We start from the raw sequence: 22689 nt of genomic DNA, 5'->3' as shown, positions 1-22689 counted from the left end.
TTCTTTAACTATTGTTCATCCCTTGATGGAGCTTAAAGATATATTAAATTCTCTTAACTTAGCATTAAATGTGTCTGACTTTATGCCTTGTTTCTACCTCAGTTTGATTAACTGTGCAACACCAACATTTCTCCTTTTTTTATAAAAGTTGTTTACATCGAACAACTTTCAACTCGTTCTTCTAAGAATTTTGATGTTGACAAAACATTCTCAAGTTCATAAAATAAGTATGAATAATTTTGACGTGTATAGTGAAAAGTTCAAGGCTCGTGTCTTTTAGATGAAATATGTTTTTCATTCATCCAAGCAAAAGCTTATAAGGCAAAACATAAGCAAACTATTTTAACCATTTGTCTTTGTTTAATCATATTACTTCCTTCTATAGGCGAAACATGACACTTAGGTTTAATATAATCTAATACTCAAAGATATTTGTATTCGTAGTAAGCTTTCATCTTTAACCTCTTCCATCACCTAAGCTTATCAAGAACTCCCTAAATAAAAAAAAAGCAAGTTTCATCCCTTTACTCACATCCTTGTGCAAAACCTAGTTTCTCCAATAAACTACCGAGAATCCTTGCTACCACCACCACATCATAGTTCATGTTATTTTAACTTTTCACCACCTAAAACTCGCCAAAATTCACAAAAACCTAGAGCTTTCTAACCCTTATCATATCCACAATTGTTATATATATATATATATATATATATATATATATATATATATTTTTTATTTATTTATTTGGACATTCGTTGACATGTTGGGTATCTATCCTTGAATCATATGTCGATGCCTACAATTAACAATGCTTTACAATGTGTCTATTTCTCATCTATATATGATAAATAAATAAGAAAAATGAGTCCAAATTCATATGTTATAGTTCATCATTAATAGGTAATGGTAGTATATTCAGTTCATTAACTATTCATGAAGTTTTGCATTACCTGCTAGTCAGAAGGCTAATAAAACACGTGAATCAGTCAAACATTTAGATTTATTTATTTTACATTATAGATGTAAAATATTAAAATATTACTATTACAATTAGAATAAAATAATAATAATTCAAAATATTACAGTTGACGTATTAAATTATTTAAAAAGAGAGATATACAATAAAATTGTAATTTAAATTATAAATATTTATAAATTAAATTTCAATTATTTATTGTAATTAAGCAATTTAACATTAAAAATAAAAAATATTAATTTATTATTAATTAAAACTTTAATAAAAATTATAAAATTAAGTATTTTTTAAATATATATATATATATATATATATATATATATATATATATATTACTAAGTTTCTCAAATTCATGTTCATCAACTGAGAAATAGAGATTAATACCAACAAGTGTTCGACACTCATTAACGTATGAAGTCTAAAGAACATGAAAGAAGTATAATGCCTAATTGGTAGACTTGTGTCACTACCACTATTCAAACCCCAAGTTTTTTTTAAGAGAAACAAAAAAAAACAAGGCCTAGAATCCAACTAAGGGAAAAGTCACACACCTTCAAATGGGATGCTCCAAAACTCTAAAGAAAGTCATCTTCACTTTGGAAACATCGGCATGCCGACTACTTCTCTATTTCCAAATTCAAACTTATTACTGTCTTAATAAACAACCCTATCTTAAAGGTCTTGAAAAAAGTATGAGCTTGTAGGAGAAATTATAGCTTGATTTGTTTATAGTATGTCAGAATATGAGTTAAGCTAGACTAATAACTAGACCGGTAAATTTGATTTCCTCATATAGTTTGGTCCTTTTTCACATAGATTAGATTAGGAAAACCCACAAGTAAAAAAGAAATCTTTATTAAAACAATCCAGAGGATCAAATTATTTATAAAAGTCTTGTGAGCCAAGTCGTCCATGAGTTTTTTTAGAAAAAAGATTCATTTTGAATAAAAAACATATATAATTAACTCTTAATTTGTTGGAAATATAAGTGTTCTTAATTTATTAAATAACTATCACCAGTAAAAAAATGTCTTTTTAACGCACTATATACGCCTCAGTTTTACTGAAACCGAAGCGTATAAAAGCGCGGTGGCATTTTTGTAGTTTTAGAGAAGTTATATGTCTCGGTTTAAAAGAAACCGAAGCGCAAGATGTCTACTACCTCGGTTAAGTTAGAAACCGAAGCATAAAGTTTTGCGACATACCTTCCCCTCCTCTGCAAATTAGCTGACAAACTGACAAACTTTTTGAAAAACACATACTGCCTCGGTTACAATCAGAACTGAGGCATAAAGATCACGCTATCGCATCGGTTTGGCACCAACCGAATCATATAGATTCAATATATTTTCAAAATTGCCATTATATTTTTCATTTTTTATTATTTTCTGATACAATAAGCATCGGTTAAGTTTGAGAACCGAAGCAGTATGGTTATATTACCTCGGTTATATTTCGAACCGAGGCAGTATAGGCTGTTATGAGCACAAACTCTTCAGAAGCGTTCCATTTCTCTTCTCGCGCAAACTCTTGCCTCTCACTGTTGTTTGCCTCTCACTATTGTTCTTCAACCCCTTCGTGTTTCATGTTATTAATTCTCAGGTTATATTATGAGGTGAGGTTACTATTTAATTGTAGTTAAAATGCATTTAGGGTTTCTTTAGACCTAGGGGTTGATTATGCTTAGGGTTTTGTTATTAATTTCTTTTTTTCCTAAAGCCTAGATCCTCTTCTCTTTCTTATTCCAAGTGGGCTTGAACTAGTGACCTAATTAAGGGTTCAACTTTTTTTTCCTTTCGAGGGTCATGTTCCTCCTCTTTCCCTTGAACGCGCTAGCTAGAGGTTGAAGCTTCTTCCCTTTCTCTTCTTCCTTTCTCACGAGCATGAGCAACGAGAGTGTTGTGATGGAGGTGAGTGGCCAGCAAAGACGCGGAGAGACGCGGGGAGGCGTGACGAGGTCGCGTCCGACAACGGTAGCGCTTCCGTGAAGGTTCGAACTCTGACTTCTTCGATGGCGACGACTGCGCGAGGACGTTGGTCGTTCTGATTCGCGGCGTAAGTTTCCTTCTCCTCCTTCTTCCTCTGTTTTCGTATGAGTTTTAGGGGTTTCCTGTTTTGTATAAGAACACGAGTTGGGTGCGAATGGGGTTGCGATGATGGACGAAGGCGGCGGTGGCGTGTTGCGAGGAAGGCGGCAGCGGAGTGAATCGTTTTTCGATTTGGCATTTTAGGGTTTCTGAAATTGAGAATTGGGGAATTAGGTTTTTCATTTTCAAATTTGGGGTTTCTTTCATTGTTTTTGCGACTTAGGGTTTCATCTATTCATCTGATTTAGGGATTCAGCTTTATTATCTGAGTTTGTGAATTAGGAGACAGGGATTTCATTTCAAATTAATTTTTGGGCTTCTGTCTTTGTAATCTTAATTTTTTTTTTTCAGTTTGGGAGTTTGAAATTATAATCTGGAATTGAAATCAGAACCGAGATGTAAAGGTGGCGAAAGAAGAAAAAAAAAAGGACTCTACTGCCTCGGTTTAGGTTCCAACCGAGGTAGTAGAGGGAGACAAACTAACTCGGTTCAGAACCAAGGCAAAAATTGCCTTGCCTGTATATGCCTTGGTTCAAGAACCGCTGCCTATGGGCGAAAATAATCGCTGTAGTTTTTCCTGACTGCCCTAGTGTATATACAAACATTTTAATCCGATTAAATAGACTTTATAAAAAGTTTCGATAAAATATATAATTTCTTACTTGTTAATGAACTTTTATCAAAATTAACGATAAATTTATTACTACTAAAATAAATACTTAAAGATTATATAATAATTCAATTGTTCGTTTATCAATTTGTCCTTTTTCTACTCTTGTAACTTTTTTAAACATATACTTATATATTTCAATTATTCTTTATGTTGATTTATTCACTTTCAAAGTTTATGTTTTACTATGCTACATAGAAAAAAGTGAATAAAAAATTAATATAAAATATTATCTTTAATTCAAATATTTAAAATATAGTTTTATTGATTTTGTTTTTGCATATTATGTTTTTAGATGAAACCTCTATCTTTATGGTTAAATTTCTAATTTTGTTGGTTTTCTTCTTTATAGAATTAAAAGAAATTAAAAAACTATTAAAATCTTATAAAAAATACATAATATATAAAAAATAAATTATTTATCACATTATAAAAAAATTCATTGATTAAGCAAGTCATTTATATCTTTTAAAATGTTTATTTGAATTTAAAGAAATTAAAACCAAATTAAAACAAAGAAAATTCATTTTATTTATTTAACATCAACACTTTTTTTTTTACCGAGATTAGGTTTGGTTAGAGAATAGGTTAGAAGTGATGACTTAAGTTTTTTTTGTTGTGTTTTTATTTACAAAAGTTAGTAATTAATAAAATTATTAAATATTTGACGTGGTTGTACAGTGATATATGAAAAATATAGAAAAAGTGTTATTTTATATGAAGAATTTTATATATGAGTATGATATAAAAATATAAAAATATATATTTTATTTAATATATATGAAAATTAAAAAAATATGAAATGTTATTATAAATTTTTATTTAAAAATAATAATAAATATGATATAAAAATATCGATTTAAATATAATAAAATCATAACATATTAAATTATCTAATAAAATATATAATTTTACATGTGTATTTAAATGATATTATTACTAAAAATTAATTAAAGTTTTGTAATGGAACTAAACCCATTTTAACCTTGACCCTAACCCGTTTGAGAGGGAACTTTAAGATTGGGGTATTTTTTTCACTTGAAGATTTTCTTAAAAGAAATTTTTTTGAAAAATAGATTAAGACTCACCCATGAACCATGAATCAAGTTGACAACTCTACTAATAACTCACAATTACCTTAGTGTCTGATGAATCAATATTTTATATTATTCACTTAGTTTTCCACACTGAATTGTGTTAGTGAATTATATTTAATTATCCATTATTGTCTCATTTTCACTGTTTGGATTCAATTGGTGGACTATTAATTCTTATTTTCATTAATTTGAATTATTTGGACCTAATTATTTCAATTATTATTTGCAGGACAATTTTGGAATCATATTTTGGGACAATAAGGGTGTGACCACGTCAACATTATAGTTCAATTTCGTTTTATAATGTAATTGGGTCAAACTTTATGACTTTGGAACCATTTTTTGTCAACATTAGGAGAAACCCATTATAAGGGCATTTTTGTAATTTGAGACTTTTAAAACCCCAATTCAGATTTCAATCGCTCTCTTCATTTTTCGTTTTCTCCTTTAGGTTTTGGAGCTTTTGGGGGGTTTAGGTTCTTTCTTTCCCTCTCTTGTAAATAATCATTTACGTTTTCAAGTGCAATTTCAGTTTCGTTTCTTGCTTTCATTTACGTTTCTATATGCAGTTTCGTTTTGCCCATTTAAGTTGTATTTTGTGCTCTAATTCCATTTTGTTTTGCTGTTTGGGTTTTGTCCTAATGTTAGCTTAAACATTTTTGGTTGATCATTAGTGATTTTGCATTGTTTCCTTGAAATTTCTGAGCTGGAATTGTGTTTTGCTGCTCTGACTTGGCTAATATTGAATCTGTTTTAGCACTTGCGATTGAGTATACACTTAGTTGCTTAATTGGTGTCTAATCTTCGCTTAGTTGATAAAACTGTATGGTGCAAGATTGGTTGAATATTAGCATTGCATTTGCTTAATTTGCTTTTATGAAAACATGGTTAATCTTTGCTTAGTTGGTTAGCTTGTATTGGATTAGGGGTTATAGTAGTGTGTAATTGTTGTTAATCTGGAATTGGAAGCATTGAAATTGAGTTAGTGATCTATCATTTTTATTCTGTGTTGAATTCGAGTTTTAATTTAGTGCATTTCATACTACAAAATTGTCCACAATCCCCCAAGTATTTGACCTAATTCTTGAACCAATATTTGGTCCTTGAGAAATGACTTAGGAATCACTTCCTAGTATTATACTGCACTTAATTGCATATTAATTTTGATTGGGGTACGATCTCCATAAGTTTCCATCCATCACATCAAATTTTAATATTATCATTTTATTCTTATTCTATTTGATAATTTTAATATTTTACATGTATAATTTAAAATAGATAAATCTAAATATTATCATTTTATCGAATTCTAATAGTTAAATTTTAATATTTTACATCTATAATCTTAAATAAATACATTTAAATGATTGACTAAGCCTCCTGCCTTTTTCGACTATTAGCCTGCATGCTAACATAGAAATCGGACCCATTGTTCTCATCTATTTGTCATATACAGAATAAAAATGTTTGTACATCCGCACTTAAAAATAATAACTTTTACCAATTCATTGAAATATATAAATTCTTAAGAAACTATTATAACAATAATTTGTCCATATCATGAAAATATTTGATTCAGCTATAATGTAGAATATTTCTTTAAGATTAAAATAAGAAAAAAAAAGGTATTTATAGAATGAATTTTACAGTCATTTAACACTTTTTTACAGTAAAATAATTAATTTTTGTTACCATTACTTTACAAGTTCTACTAACGAGATTTGTTTTATATTGCAATTACGTAACCATTAGTTTCTTATGACATTTAATATTATTTCAATTTTTTTTTTATAATTTGACCTTCAATTAACAACCAACTAACAATGTCAATTGCAAAAGTTTCTTTGGGATCACGCAACCTATTCGAATTACTCTTTTGACCCTTCGGGTTTGCTGGGATGATAACTATTGTTTAGAATTATGTATAACTTACTTTTTAAATTGTTTTCATTTGCCGTACACAATCATGTTATTGTAATAAAATAATTAACCTTTAATATATTTTTATTGAAACTTATGCTTTTAATCATATTTATAAAGCCATAATCAATCTTCAAAGTTTGAAAAATTCAACTTTTTTTTCTCTTTTTATTTAATGAAGTTACTTGGGTTTTTAAGTATAGGTTTAAACCCTCCCTTGGTCCTCAAGTTTGTATGAAAATCTCATTTGGGTCCTCAAGTTTTTTTCTGTCTCAATTGGGTCATATTTTTTGTAAAAGTGAGCACATTGTACCATAACCGTTAAGTGGTGTGAGACGGCGTTAAATTGGTGTGAGCTGGTGCACAGAGAACGTGGTGATGTGTTTAGGGTTTCTTACGTGGACTGTTTTGTTTAAAAAAATAGTGCTGATGTGGCATAAGTACCCTTTATTCATATTAGGTATATCAGAATTAGGGATTTGAAAATTGGAATTGGGGATTTAATTTCGTTGTTGTGAGACGAAGCGGAGGACGAACAAGAACTGGAATCTTGAACAAGACGAAGAGGCCAGCTAATAGTTGACGCGACTAAGGTAAGATACTTGGTTTCGTCTTTGGTTTTCTGTTTCAGTGCATAAGTGTGATTTGTGGTCTTCGGCAATTGGGTTTTTGTCTTGGTCTGTATGAATTTTTATAATGCTTTGTGGTCCCCATTTTGCATGTTCAATTGTTACATTGTAGTTTACACATTGTGGTCCCGAGTTTTGTTTCTTGAATTGTTTATCAGTTGTAGTGGTCCCCTGTCTATGAGTGTTTCGTTAGTGGGGATGTTACTTTGTTCCCTGTCCCTCTGTCTTTGTCGGTGTGAGTGTTTAGTTAGTGAGTGAGTGTTTCCGTAGTTGTAGCACTGTAATATTCGAAACAGTTGTTAACCCCCATAATGTACAGGTTATAAAAGGAAGTTGTTGATATGGATGAGGAACGTATTAAGGTGGTGGTCCACCATTCTGGAAATTTTGTGAGTGATGATAATGGGAACTTAAGCTTTCAAGGAGAGAGAGCAGAATGGTCTTGTGATCCAGACTTGTTTAGCTATTTTGGCATAGTAGCGTCAGTCAAAGAATTAGGTCATATGGACATCAAAGAGTTATGGTACGGTTTAGGAGGTCAGTCTGTGCACCCAGATAGGTTAGAATTATTAACTGATGATAGGGGTGCCATGCACATGTTGAACATTGCTAGGTTAAATGATGAAGTTCATCTGTATGTGGTTCATAATATGATGGAACCAGAAATAATAGAAATGATTGATTGGGTTGGTGGTCAAGTTGATGATGAAGGTGATGTTGCAAGACAAGTGGAGGAGGTTGAGGTTGAGGTTGTTCGTGATGGTCAACTTGGAACAGAAATGGTGGAGGGTGAGGGTGAGGGGGATACCCATGAGGGTGATGTTGAGGTCCATACTGAAGTTGAAACAGAAATGGTGGAGGGTGAGGGGGATGCCCAGGATGGTGATGGTCTGGATCATACTGCAGTAGGAAGAAAAATGGTTGAGGGTGAGGATGAGGCCCATGAGGGTGAAGGTGATGGGCATGAGGGTGAAGGTGATGGGCATGAGGGTGATGGTGAGGATCATAGTGATGTTGGTAAAAAAATGGTTGAGGGTGATGGTCAGGATCATAGTCATGGTGGTACAAAAATGGGTGAGGGTGAGGGTGATGGTGAGGATCATAGTGATGCCCATGAGGGTGAAGGTGAGGATCATAGTGATGCCTATGAGGGTGATGGTGAGGATGTTGAGATCCATCATGTAGAGGAAGCTGAGGTACATGATGTAGATGATTTTGAGCTAGAGGATTATGAAGAGGATGATGATGTAGAAGACAGTGAGGGTGATGCACATCAGGCAGAGTCTGAGGACGAAGATGTAGATACAAGTGAAGGAAGTCTAATTGATGTCAGCGTGCATTGTGACATTGGGACTTCTAAAGGAAATGTGGGAGAACAAGCTTCCAGTGCCTTACTTGAGTCTGAATGGTCAACAGATAATGAATTTATTCATGATATGTGTGGGTTGTCTGACAATGAGTGGTTATCAGAGGAGTTGTTTAGTGGATCAGATAGTGAGGACAATGATGTGAGGACTAAGATAAGGTTTCCCACTTTTAGTATGCCTAAAACTTTGGTGGATTATAAATGGGAAGTAGGAACCTATTTTGCTGAGAAAAATGAATTCACAGATGCCATAAGGACTTATGCATTAAGTAATGGGAGAAGTTTAAAATTTATTAAGAATGACAAGAAAAGGATTTCTGTCAAGTGCTTGGGTGGAAGTGGAAATTGTAAATGGTATGCGTATTGTTCCTTTAGGACTGATGTCAGTGCATGGCAACTGAGAAAAGTGTTTGATAACCACAACTGTAGTAGAGATTTCAATGTTAAGTTGATGACTTCAAAGTGGTTGAGTCAAAGGATGGAGAAAACTGTGAGAGAAAATCCTACAATGAAGGTCATGGACATTAGGGACAAAGTTACTAGGAAATGGAATGTAGGAATTTCAAGAAATATGGCGTTTAGGGCAAGAGCAATGGCAAGAGATAAGGTTGAAGGATCATTCAAAGATCAATATAGAAGACTTCACGATTATGGTCATGAGCTGCTGAAAACAAATCCAGGAACAACAGTACAAATTAAAGTTGATAACAGTAATGGTGAGGTCATATTCCAAAGATTTTATGCATGCTTGAAGGCATGCAAGGATAGCTTCATTTGTTGTAGACCTATTATTGGCTTGGATGGATGCTTTCTGAAAAGCAAGTATGGAGGGGAGTTACTAACAGCAATGGGAAGAGATGGAAACGACCAAATGATGCCCATAGCATATGCTATTGTTGAGGTAGAAAACAAAGACTCCTGGACTTGGTTCTTGGAGCACCTTATTGAGGACCTTGGTGGGGCAGCTGTATGTGCAGGATGCACATTTATTTCAGACCAACAAAAGGTTAGTGAATGTTCAATATGTTTTACATATAACTGAATATCTTCATTAAAGAAATGTTAATTACAATATGTTGAATATGTCAGGGTCTGTTGCCAGCAATCCAGGATCTTCTACCTGGTGTAGAACAAAGATTTTGTGTTAGGCATTTATATTCAAACTTCAGAAAAAAATTTCCTGGAAAAAACCTTAAACGTCTGATGTGGCGGGCAGCAACAGCAACACACCCACAACAATGGGAGACTGAAATGAGGAATATTAGAGACATAAATTTAGACGCATTTAAATATCTGCTTGCCATCCCACCTAGGTATGCATTAAGTCTTCTAATTATTAACTCTTATAAATATTTCAATATTTGCTTGCCATGACACATACTTGACTAGTTATATTGACTTATCCCAGGTTTTGGTCAAGATCTAGATTCAGCTCTAGATCACAATGTGACACTCTTGTCAACAACATGTGTGAGGGCTTTAATAGTGTGCTAGTTGATAGTAGGTCTAAGCCTATTATTAGCATGTTAGAAGACATAAGGGTTTACATAATGAAGAGATGGGCTGCCAACAGGACAAAGATCACATCATATCAAGGTTCAATCTGCCCCAAGGTTTTTAACAGATTTCAGAAGGAGTCCTGGTTAACTAGATATTGGTTATCAAGGTAACTTTTATGATGTGTGTTTCCATTCATGTTAACTTTCTTTCCATTTATAGTGATCCATCTAATTGTGTTTTGCATTGTGTATTACATATAGGTGGTCAAGAGAAAAATTATTTGAAGTGAAACATCTTTCAGAATTTGGTCACCAATTTGTTGTGAATATTGACACCATGGACTGCACATGTAGAAAATGGGCAATTACTGGCATTCCCTGTACTCATGCCATCACTGCAATGAAATTTTTGAATATAAATGTAGAAGAATACATTGGCCACTGGTTTAGGAAGTCTACTTATGAAGAGACTTACAACACAATAATTAACCCTATCAATGGACAACATGTTTGGGATGTTACACCCTATGCAGATATATTACCACCAAAGAAGAGGACAATGCCAGGAAGGCCCAAGAAGAAACGAAGACTAGAGGAGTGGGAGTTGAAGAAGAATAACAGTGAATTAAGAAAGGGTGGGCAGAGGAAAACATGTGCCATCTGCAAAGAACTTGGACACAACAGAAAAGGCTGTCCACAAAGACCTCCAACAGTAGAGGTTCCTACAGCCCAATCTTCTCAAGTCACCCAACCTCCAGCAACTATGCCTTTATCTGATGAATGATGTAATCAATGATCTAATGTACTGAACACAGTGTGTACTGATCCTACATTTATATTTTGTAGCAAATGTTTGCTCTATCATTTTGAACACAGTCTGTGCAAATGTATTTTGGATATGTAAGACAATGTTGTTATCATTTTGAACAGCTTTTGTTATCATCTAAGACAATGTTTGTGGTTATCAGAAAGTGATTACTGCCCTTAGTCATCTAAGACAATGTTGTTATCATTTTGAACAGCTTTTGTTATCATCTAAGACAATGTTTGTGGTTATCAGAAAGTGATTACTGCCCTTAGTCATCTAAGACAATGTTGTTATCATTTTGAACAGCTTTTGTTATCATCAACTTTATTGCTCATTACTTTATCATGTTTCTCATTACTCCACTTAGTCATGATTTTGCTTTATCATTATTCCACTTAAAGTAACAATACAATTAAATGAAATTAAATGACACACATTAATAAAACACACATTACATATAAGCCAAGTTTCAAGTCTGATAACATTAATAAAACACACATTACATATAAGCCAAGTTTCAAGTCTGATCACAGATGACACAGCATCAACCAACTTTCACCAACATTGCTAATACAATTACATTCAAAACAAATATGACAAAGATCATCCCCACTAACAATTTAAACCACTTATCTAACTTAACTAAACTTTTCTCTATACAACCCAGTCTGATCTTTGGACAATATGTTTCTTCCATTTGCAACACACTGTCTTCCATGCTCATCACACCCATTTCTTCATTTCTTTCACTATCAGTCCTTTCTTCTACATTCAGCCATTTTCCTTCATTTCCTTCGTCAATGCACCACTTGAAGAAGTTGCAACCAACCAATTCTCCACTCCCACCCTGTTCAACACCAACACACACTCCTTCGTCAAAACCCAAATAAATAGACATAGATTTATTGTTATATCAAACTGACCTTGAAGTTAGGGCAACCCCAGAATTTTTTCCCCTTGTTCTTAGGGGTTCTCGCAGTACGAAACACTGCACTGTGACCATAGAGGCATCTTGGGTTTCCATCGAAGCTCCTAACACTGCCACTACTGCGTTGCATGGCCGAACCCAAACATTTGCAAGAGGAAGATGAACGAGACATCCTTACCACCACCTCAAGACGTAAGACACCAGCTCTGGTTCACCAAGACGAAACACGATCCTCTCCAACACGAGAATATACTTTGGATGACATGGGATGCCCTTAAATGTTAGGGCTTCGTAGCCTACGTGGATAAAACACAACAAACAGTCAATTTTAATGCACAATGCCACGTCCGTAAATGGAAAAATCCAGCTCACACCAATTTAACGCCGTCTCACACCACTTAACGGTTATGGTACAATGTGCTCACTTTTACAAAAAATATGACCCAATTGAGACAGAAAAAAACTTGAGGACCCAAATGAGATTTTCATACAAACTTGAGGACCAAGGGAGGGTTTAAACCTTAAGTATATGTCATGTCACAATACGGTATATTAGGATAATAAAATGGGCCGGTTATTTTATTACAGTTCGTTATTGACGTTTTTGACCTGTCAAAAATAGGATAAATTGGAGTAGTTTGAAAAGAAAAAACAGATCAAAAATTATAAATTGTTCTGTTACAGGGTAGGCTGGTTTTGTTACTTCTTTTTTATAATTAAAAAAAATATATTTTTAAAATTTGTTTATATATATATATATATATATATATATATATATATATATATATATATATATATTTATAAATTAATATTAAGAGCATATTTAATTATATAAATATTTTTTAAGCTTTTAATTAATTATTTATTATTTTTAACTAGATAAATTTAAATAATAATTAAAATTTCATATTAAATTACTTTATTATAATTAATAATTAAAATTTAATTTGTAAATTTTAATGTTTTATATTAAAATTATATAATCTTTAAAAATATATAATATAAAAATTTTAATATTTAAATTATTTTTAATTTAAACATAAAAAATAAAAAATAAAACAGGCAAGTAAATCAAGATATATGGACCTGTCTTTAGCCTATCAATTTGGTGAAATAGACGCGCCAGACGACGAAAACGGATTGATAAATTAAAAATTCTAACTTAGTCTTTCTAATTTTGATAGGTTGACTTACTGCAGACCACATTCTATTTTGTCACCTTAAGATATATTATTCATTTTATTATTTTCCATATCAATTTTTTTTTTCTTTCTACTCGCATATAGGTTTCCTCTTCCTATGCATCCTGTCGTAGAGATTAAAAAAACGTAAAAAAAATAGAGTAAAATTTAAAGTTATTAAGTTGAAGGAAGATGAATAGAAAGAAAGCTTATTATGTAGGCATCCAAGACCTTCTTAAACTTTAGTTTTATTAAATTACATTGTTAAACATATAAAAGTATGGTATTATTTTTGTCATGAAAGATCATAGGTGTTTATAATAGAACCTTAAACTTGAATTTAATTATATCAAAATTGTCTATTTTTTAATAACCTTTATTTTTATCAATATCATTCTTTTCAAAAGGAAATTACATATTATTTAGCTAGTTATTTGTAGTATTTAATCTTTCCAAAAAATATCAAAGTGAAAAAAAAATTAATATGATACATTAAGTGTGTTTGATAGATTGATGAAAGCTTAAAGCATATCTCATTAGATAATAGGTATAAAAGATATATAAAACTTATTGTAGCATTAAGTATAGTTCTAGTAATTATATGTTTTTCGTGAAGAGGAGGTGATGGATATACTAACCTGACGTTAAACTGTGAAATGAAGCAGTAGAGAAGGAGCAACAATGCTAGTTTTCAAATCACATAGGAGAACGAAGAAGAAAATCGTTCAATGCTCTGTTATTTCTTTTTCTTTAACTTTGGAACACATACGACCTTAGTTCTTTAGAAAACCAAAACAATATAAGAGATATGGTCTTGGTTCTATTAAGAACCGTTTCCTAAAGTTACTTAAAAAAAATCTTTTGTGATAATTTTAAAATTTAATCCAACTTTTAGGTTTTGGTTTGCGTTACAACTGAAGCATAAAATTTTTATGGCATCGGTTTCAAAAACAACTGATGTCATATGTTATGATTAGATAATAAATAAAATAAAATAACCATTTTTTAAACATGTTATGACACCACTTTTGAGACAAATTGAAGCCATAGAGCATATACGGTCTCGGTTTTGCTAACAACAAAAGCCAGAATCCGTTTAGAAAGTTTGAGTTCAAACATTAGTTACAAATGAAAATGTCAAGATTTTATAGCCTGCAAAGAACTGAAGTAAAAGATTTTGTACAGAAATTTAGTCAATTGAAATCTTATAATTTATATTTTTTTTATTTGGTTGATATATTTACTAAAATTTCATATTGAATCATTAGTTCATGAAAAAAGAAACTATTTTACATAAAAACAAGATGAACGATTTGGTCTATGTGATATATAATTTGAAGTTGAAAAAAAAACAAATTAAAAAAATCATTATTTTTCTATTTGATAATTGAGTCAAATGATAAATGAATAACCGAAGAGGAAACTAATATTGATTCCGAATAAACTCAATAAATATGATGATGACAATATTCACTTATATGTAAGAACAATGTATCCAACTCAATACACTTTATCTTGTTAATATAACTTTTGAAAATGAAAATGATGGGAAGAGGAGGATGTCATTAGATAATTTAACATAAATACTTAATATTTGTCCATTTCCAGTTATTCAATTTCTATCACTATATATCTTATAATGTTTTATTTACTTGGAGTGCTTTGAACTTATATAATAATTATTTACTACTAAATGTAGTTATTTAATTATATATACGTTTTTTTAACTATTTTACTTGATTATATTATTGAAATAGCATGTTATTTGTATGAGTTAATTTCTTTTTACACATAACTCCCAGAAGTTTAATAACTGTAAGAACGAGGATGCGAGTAAAATTTAGGAGATCATGATAGAAAAGCTTGCACTTTTCTTGTTTAGTCATCCCTATTTACATGTACATCTTCTATTTTTCTTTTTTCATTATTACAGTGGTTTTCTTGACACTGTTTGCCAGATATAAAGGTAATGTTTTCAAAATTTAAGAAATTATACTTGTAAAATAAAAATAAATTTTAATTTAATATTTTAAAATAAAAGAATTTAAAAAAAGAAAAAAAGTAGACGACAGAAATAGTTTGAAAAAAAAGGAAGGCTTAATACATTATTTTGTCTCCAGTTTCGCTCGACAATGTCAAATTAGTCCATCTTTTAAAAAGTGCGTCAATTACATCCTTACTTAATAAAATTTATATAAATGAAATCTCTTCCGTTAAATCCGTATAAACGGCGTTAATATTGTACGAATTTAATGGAAGATATTTTATTGATATAAATTTTATTAAGTAAAGACATAATTGACGCACTTTTTAAAGGATGGAGTAATTTGACGAGGACAAAATAATTTATTAAGCAAAGGAAAATAGGGGTATATTAATACAATCTACTGTTTCTTTCTATTCTACAAACACTTGAGAAGTACTTACATTAACGCCTTGAGACACTGTGTTAGGTCGGAAGCAAGCCGCAAAGCCCGTTGTTTCAAGCCAAAGAAACAAGCAATAGCGAGGATGCGCCTTTTCCTCAAACACTTTAACCTCTCCCACCGAGACATTTGGCTGCATTCTCGCTATGTTTCTTCCCTTGCTCTCGCACTTCGCCCTCCATTTTCTGGCAATCCAAAGGCGGCCCTATTCTCAAGCAACCTCGACTCACCTCTCAGTTGTTCCACTCCAGGTGAATGTGCGCGCTCATTATTTTTTGTTGTGATTGTTGAAACTGATCTAGGAATCGTCTCAACACGGTCTATTATTATTATTATTATTATTATTTTTTAATTTTTGTTCTGTTGTTGATTAATATTATAAGTTGGATGAATTTAGAACTAGGAGGAACTATTTGAACTACAGAACTTTGAGATTCTCAAGCATGAATATAATCCGACAAATGATATTGATTTGGGAAAAGATTGCAAGAACTGCGTAATTGAAGTTTTAGCGTGCCCAACTCTGTTTAGAGTTTGCTTATTTGTAGAAATGCCTTGCACCCACTAACTATTAATGCCATAAAGAAAAATCGTGATAAATTATTCAGAATTAAACTGATTGGCTGCCACGTGGCTTCCTTATTAACTTCGTAGATGAAAGTTCTGTCAGTTTGTATGTCATTTTGAAATTCGTATGTTATGGCTAGCTAGCCAACTTGCCCGAGAAAAAAAATTACACTTTAGGTCTTTATTTTATTACGTGATTGGAGCGTAGTGCTAATTGTTGTTTTACCCCCTACCCTTCTTTAGCTTATAATAGAAGATTTTGATCAGGTTGGTGTCATCTTAGGCTGAGGGTTTCTGATTTTAAGTCAATGAAGCTGTTGAATAAGGAGACATGAATGGTTTTAAATCATATTTCTAACAATTTATTTACAGGAACTGCCACTGAATTTATCCAGCGGGCAAAACGAGAACAGCTAGCTCCAATTGTCTATTCTGTTCATAATATGATTGAAGTTAACGCTGAAATGAAGCAATTAGTGAAACAGGGACAACTTTGTAAAGCTAGGAATATGTTTGAGAAAATGGATCACAGAGATGAGGTTTCGTGGACTACATTAATAGGTGGTTATGTCAATGCCTCAGATTCATACGAAGCTTTGTTCCTGTTCTCAAATATGTGGGTCCAGCCTGAACTTCAAATAGATCAATTCATGATTAGTATTACACTCAAGGCATGTGCACTTGGTGTCAATATTTGCCTTGGAGAATTACTACATGGATTTTCAGTTAAATCTGGTTTGATAACCTCAGTGTTTGTCAGCAGTGCCCTGATAGATATGTACATGAAAGTAGGAAAAATAGAAGAAGGTTGCAGAGTCTTTGAAAAAATGATGGCTAAAAATGTAGTATCATGGACAGCCATTATTGCAGGGCTTGTACATGCGGGTTACAGTGCGGAGGGACTGTGGTACTTTTCTGAAATGTGGAGATCAAAAGTGGGCTATGATTCACATACATTTTCCATTGCTCTAAAAGCTTCTGCTGATTTGAGTTTTTTACATCATGGGAAAGCCATACACACACAAACAATAAAACAAGGATTTGATGAGAGCTCATTTGTGATTAATACTCTAGCAACCATGTATAATAAATGTGGAAAACCAGATTATGTCGTGCGATTGTTTGAAAAAATGAGGATGCCAGATGTAGTTTCATGGACAAATCTTATTACGACATATGTGCAGGTGGGTGAAGAGGAACATGCAGTGGAAGTATTTAAAAGAATGAGAAAATCAGATGTCCCTCCTAATAAATTCACTTTTGCAGCCATAATTTCTGCCTGTGCAAATCTTGCTATTGCTAAATGGGGGGAACAAATACATGGTCATGTATTCCGTCTTGGTTTTGTTGATGCTTTGTCAGTGGCAAATTCCATCATCACCCTTTATTCAAAATGTGGGCTGCTGACTTCAGCTTCATTAGTGTTTCGTGGTATAACTAGAAAGGATATTATATCTTGGAGCACTATAATTGCTGTTTATTCTCAAGGAGGTTATGCAAAAGAAGCTTTTGACTATCTATCATGGATGAGAAGGGAAGGGCCAAAACCAAATGAATTTGCTATTTCTAGCATACTGAGTGTTTGTGGAAGCATGGCACTTCTTGAGCAAGGGAAACAGTTGCATGCACATGTACTTTGCATTGGCATAGATCATGAAGCAATGGTTCATAGTGCTCTTATTAATATGTATTCAAAATGTGGAAGTGTACAAGATGCGTCAAAAATCTTTGACAGTTTGAAAATGAATGACATTATATCATGGACAGCCATGATTAATGGATATGCTGAACATGGTTATAGCCTAGAGGCCATTGACTTGTTTGAGAAGATTTCTAGAGTTGGTTTAAAGCCAGACTATGTGACATTCATCGGGGTTCTGACAGCATGTAGCCATGCTGGAATGGTTGATCTTGGTCTCTTCTATTTTTTGAAAATGACTAATGAGTACAAGATCAGTCCTTCAAAAGAACACTATGGTTGCATCATTGACCTTCTCTGCAGAGCAGGGCAATTGAGTGAAGCTGAGCACATAATACGAACTATGCCATTCCATATTGATGATGTTGTGTGGTCTACCTTACTCAGGGCATGTAGAGAGCATGGAGATGTTGACCGTGGAAGATGGACAGCTGAACAGTTGCTTCGGTTAGATCCAAATTCAGCTGGAACTCATATTACTCTGGCTAACATATATGCTGCCAAGGGGAGATGGAAGGAAGTTGCAGATATAAGAAAGTTAATGAAGTCAAAGGGAGTAATAAAGGAAAGAGGATGGTCTTGGATTAATGTCAATGATCATTTAAATGCATTTGTTGCTGGGGATCAGGCTCATCCACAAAGTGAACATATCACAACCATTCTAGAATTATTGAGAGCAAATATAGGAGATGCTCTGCTGGAAATAAGATCTCTTCATGAAGATGTTGAGGTTTAGCAGACGGCTACATTCTGTGTCATTATGGGAATGCTCAAAAGTAGTTTTTTTTTTCTAATTTCCAAATTTCATAGATTATTGGGAATTGGGTTCCCTGTTCTCATCATTTGAAAACATTAGCTTGATATGGGTTCTCCAAAAACTGAGTTAGACATTTTCAGAAGATCAAAAGTTCTTTCTGAAAAAGCAAATTAATGAAAAAGTTTGCTTTACAGAAAAACAGTATCTGATGCCAGATGAGTCCAGCCGGAGAGAACTTATTGGATCTGAAATTGAGGCCAGGGTTACCATTCTCAATGATCAGTTTGCTGAAATTAATGATTGTGTAAGATGCCATGATTATATTCCCAAGGAACTGCTGTGGTGCTAATCCAATGGACTGACCTACCAGCATTTCAAGCCCCATGGGAACCCATGAAAGCCATCATGAAGCAGTTTCCTTCTTTTCACCTTGAGGGCAAGGTGACTATTTTGTGGGAGACTATTTTTAGGCTTTTTACAAGTAAATATTATAAACCATAAATTGGGTTTTGAATTGGGACCGAATTGTTATGTGATAGGTTTCTGGATTAGGAAACCTATCGAACTCAACACACACACGCACAAACAAGAATCCAGATGGTAAAAAGAATGTATCTGTATTAATGTCTCAACCAATGTACAACCCTATCACCTCCATGGGAGCCTAATTCCCCCTCCACTGGATCATGGTTCTTGTCTTTACAAAAGAATTTCAAAAAACTCCCTTTACAAAATACAGAAGCTCTATTTATTAGAGTGTTTATTTCCCGCCTCACCTAACTGTTAAAACAGTTATATCTCATTAACTTCTCTCTCATTCTTCCTTCTCCTCTCATAAACCCTCCAAATCCTATCATTATGGTTATGGAAAGTACAAGCATCTTCTGTAAATAGTTGTATCCTTTCTCATCGTAAGCAACTTTTCAGAAATACAGAAATACAATTTTTCTCCGTTTACTTCTATCTTTCCTTTCCGCTGTTTTTCTAACAGTACTGGTCATTTTAAATTGTACAGATGGCAATAATATCTCTATATTCCACATAAGGATCAACCTATTTGAGCATTGCTCTGTGGATAGCTATCAATGGGCTCAGGTGCCTTTGAGGTCACTCATAGTCGCTGACCACAGCCACAAGCCTGCAACCTAGCCCAGATTCAGCTCCGATGGATTATTTGGCTGTGTCTCTGCAAATGTACAAAAAGGGAATAAATGGGAAAATAAAATGCAGGTGATAGAATTTTATCATTATTGATTACTAATGTCTGCCAAAATATCAGTGAATGATGAAATAGGGATGCTGCTGCTGACTGGATAAGGGATTGATAATCTATGAATTATCAATTCTGCCACTAGAAATTAGCGCATATATGCTCCAGTAAATGGTCTTAAAGAGGTCGACTATTTAACTCTTTACTGATTATATATCATCTTAATCAGTTCATGCAAAATAGAGTAATTTCATGCCAAAGTAGTTTTCAACTTGCATTATTATAATGGTTTTGATTTGTCATTTTTTCTTATGTTCAGTATGCCCAAGATTTTGAATGAGTATTTAAACATTATATAGGTAAGTCTTGGAATTTGGGCACTTGTCTTTATTTATACATCCTAGTGAAATTGTACAAAATTGTTGCAAATAGTGTATGACTGAACAGGTGTTACTTCATGTTTGGAACATGAACATTGTTCTCTAACGTATATGCATGCTACCCAAATATATAAAGGAAAATGTTATTTGGACAACAAAAGTTTGACACAATTTTGACAACGGCGACGTGGCAGCTGTGCATTGGCTCAGTGAACCGGGGTGAGGGGTATTTTGGGTTTTTTCTGGTTTGTTTTCAATTCACTGAGCCAATGCACAGCTGCCACGTCGCCGTTGTCAAAATTGTGTCAAACTTTTGTTGTCCAAATAACATTTTCCATATATAAAGTAGCTTTACATATGAAAATTGATATATCTAACAGCTTTGAGCATGATTGTGTCTTCTTGCATTCGGCATTTTAATTTCCGTGCTTTGTTTCTTTCCAGAAATGGTTATTACTTTGTGATCCTCTTGTTCTATAACTACCTTTTCTTTGCCTGTTTATATCTTAATTATCTTACCTTTTCAATTGTAAATATGCATGCAAAGATAAAACGTCTGTTGGATCAAGTGAGTTGATGATGACGCTGGGGTGCTGTTATCTGTCATGTCTCAGAAGTCTGAAACCAGAAATGCTATGGGGAGATTGCCCATACTGAAGATAAAGTGTTTGCCTTTTAGTTAGTACAGGTTTGGAATGCAAAATTTTGTTTATCTTGTTTCGTATGTGCCATATTTGCAGAGAGTAATCTGATATGAGGCCTTAGAGAAGATGCCCTTGTTTGATTGTTTGTAGGTGACATTCTCCAAATATCCTGTTTGGTAATTAGTTGTAAAAAAGAACTTATAATTCATTAAAGAAAAATGTTCATGACAAGAGAATGCTCCTTACCTTAGGCGTAACTTTTTCTTTCTTTGGGAGAACTCACGAAATATAGACAAATCTAAACATGAAGTTATGAACATTATTCAAATGAAAGTAGTTGAAAGTACAGAATTGTTGTACACTTTGTATACAGGTAGACAACTCTAGAAATGAAAAACATTGAAAGTACACCTTTTGAATCAGCAGTTAAAAAAGCCTCGGTGATAAAATATGAACAGGGAACTCACCTGCTTAAGAAGCATTCAATTATAAGATACTTACATTTGAAAATCTTCAAAGGAGTCCACCCTATATGTAAAGGGCATAAGGTCATTAAAAATCTTGTTTAGTGCTGTTCAAACTGTGACTTAAAGGGACATTATAAAGTTGAACGAAACCTCTAGGAGATATACTTTTTCTTCAATATTAAAATAAAAAATTATAAGTTCTCAAAATTGTTAGTCTTCGGAGAGGCTTTTGTTTCCCGTCTTCATTCCTCCACTTAAACCCAGGTGTATGGTTGACAAACAAAATCACCAATACAACACACACAACTTCAAGTTAAGAACACTTACCTTACCTAACCTAGGCTTCTCCTTCGAAAACAAAGGAAATTCCTTTCACACAAACTACTTTCAATTACCACAATTTCACATGATATTCCTTTAACTTGCTATGTACATGAAAAATTGATAGTTTATTCAATATTAGCTAAGGTGGATACTATGTTGTTAACGATTTAGTTGTCGTCAGCAAAAATTATCAAATTGAACAAATTTTAAAAAAGAATGAACCACTTTGAAAGCTGAAAAAATCGAGAACCCTTTTGAACAAAAGTGACAAATATAGGGACAAAAATAGATATTAAACCTAATTAATAATAATAAAAGGATACCTCATCATAAATAATAATCATAATATCAAACTATCGATTTTAATTATGATATGGAGATATTACTCTAATAGACGTAAGTTTGTGCTATTCCATAATAAAGAGATTTAATGGACCTTATTAGACTATGTTCTTTAGTATCTCTATTAGACCAAATAAAAACAATATTCTAAACATTGTAAAATATTTTCTATGACCTTAACTCTCATAAGTAAAATATAAGATACAATTTATGAAAATATAATGAATTTCACAATCACGAACAAACAATATAACAATAATAAACTCAACATTTTCACAACTCAACTAACATATAATACAATAATACCACGATATTCATGCTAACCAATTTGAAGGTTGTGTTAAGATATGTCAAATATTCTATTAAGAGATATTAGACAATCAAATGTTGTGTTAGTTATAATTTAGAATTATAATAATTTGTGCAGATTTGTGCACCTGTCATTCCTTTAACAGATGAATAATTATAAGATCCTTGTATGTATATATATGGTACTCTACTCTTTGAAATAATACATCAAAATTATTCTTTAAACCTTGTATTATGGTATTAGAGCCAAACACTGATATCCTCTACAATATAGGAATCAATGCTTCTTCTTTTTTATTGAATATTTCTGATGGCTTCTTCCGATAAAAATCAATCGGAGAAACATGATTCTGGAACTTCCGCGGTTCCAAGAGTTATATTTCTATTGCTGCCGAATTTGTG

General features: G+C 32.7%; 3 protein-coding genes and 1 long non-coding RNA gene across 11 annotated transcripts; 3 read left to right on the top strand and 1 right to left on the bottom strand.

The window, feature by feature from the left end:
* The first annotated feature begins 2490 nt into the window (after positions 1-2490).
* On the top strand, positions 2491-3647 carry LOC148190786 (uncharacterized). The gene is made up of 2 exons (XR_015782846.1): positions 2491-3032; positions 3416-3647. It is a non-coding gene; the product is annotated as an uncharacterized LOC148190786 (long non-coding RNA).
* A 5166-nt stretch (positions 3648-8813) lies between these two features.
* LOC148190785 (uncharacterized) lies at positions 8814-10967 on the top strand. Its single transcript, XM_088101514.1, has 4 exons — positions 8814-9752; positions 9836-10059; positions 10155-10412; positions 10779-10967. The coding sequence occupies exons 1-4, from the start codon at positions 8817-8819 to the stop codon at positions 10861-10863; spliced, it is 1503 nt and encodes a 500-aa protein (XP_087957640.1). The 5' UTR covers positions 8814-8816; the 3' UTR covers positions 10864-10967.
* A 630-nt stretch (positions 10968-11597) lies between these two features.
* On the bottom strand, positions 11598-12153 carry LOC148190784 (uncharacterized). Its single transcript, XM_088101834.1, has 2 exons — positions 11977-12153; positions 11598-11900 (listed from the first exon to the last, which is right to left on the bottom strand). Exons 1-2 carry the CDS (start codon positions 12151-12153, stop codon positions 11598-11600), a joined length of 480 nt encoding a protein of 159 aa, XP_087957960.1.
* A 3431-nt stretch (positions 12154-15584) lies between these two features.
* Positions 15585-21064, top strand: LOC124819948 (Tetratricopeptide repeat (TPR)-like superfamily protein). Of its 8 annotated transcripts, XM_088102258.1 has the most exons (5): positions 15585-15839; positions 16528-19052; positions 19627-20006; positions 20141-20180; positions 20749-21064. In XM_088102258.1, the coding sequence occupies exons 1-2, from the start codon at positions 15674-15676 to the stop codon at positions 18588-18590; spliced, it is 2229 nt and encodes a 742-aa protein (XP_087958384.1). In that variant the 5' UTR covers positions 15585-15673; the 3' UTR covers positions 18591-19052; positions 19627-20006; positions 20141-20180; positions 20749-21064. The 8 variants fall into 8 exon arrangements, 7 of the variants coding, with proteins under 7 accessions (XP_087958384.1, XP_087958386.1, XP_087958385.1 ...); XM_088102260.1 differs by lacking the exon at positions 20141-20180 and having other exon boundaries at positions 19627-19841; XM_088102259.1 differs by lacking the exon at positions 20141-20180.
* Positions 21065-22689: the final 1625 nt, after the last annotated feature.

Source organism: Vigna umbellata, chromosome 11 (genome assembly GCF_029865625.1).
Source record: "Vigna umbellata cultivar VRB3 chromosome 11, Vumbellata_1.0, whole genome shotgun sequence".
NCBI classification, from domain to species: domain Eukaryota; kingdom Viridiplantae; phylum Streptophyta; class Magnoliopsida; order Fabales; family Fabaceae; genus Vigna; species Vigna umbellata.
Note: the sequence above shows the minus strand (reverse complement) of the source record. Positions and strands in the feature narration are given on the sequence as shown.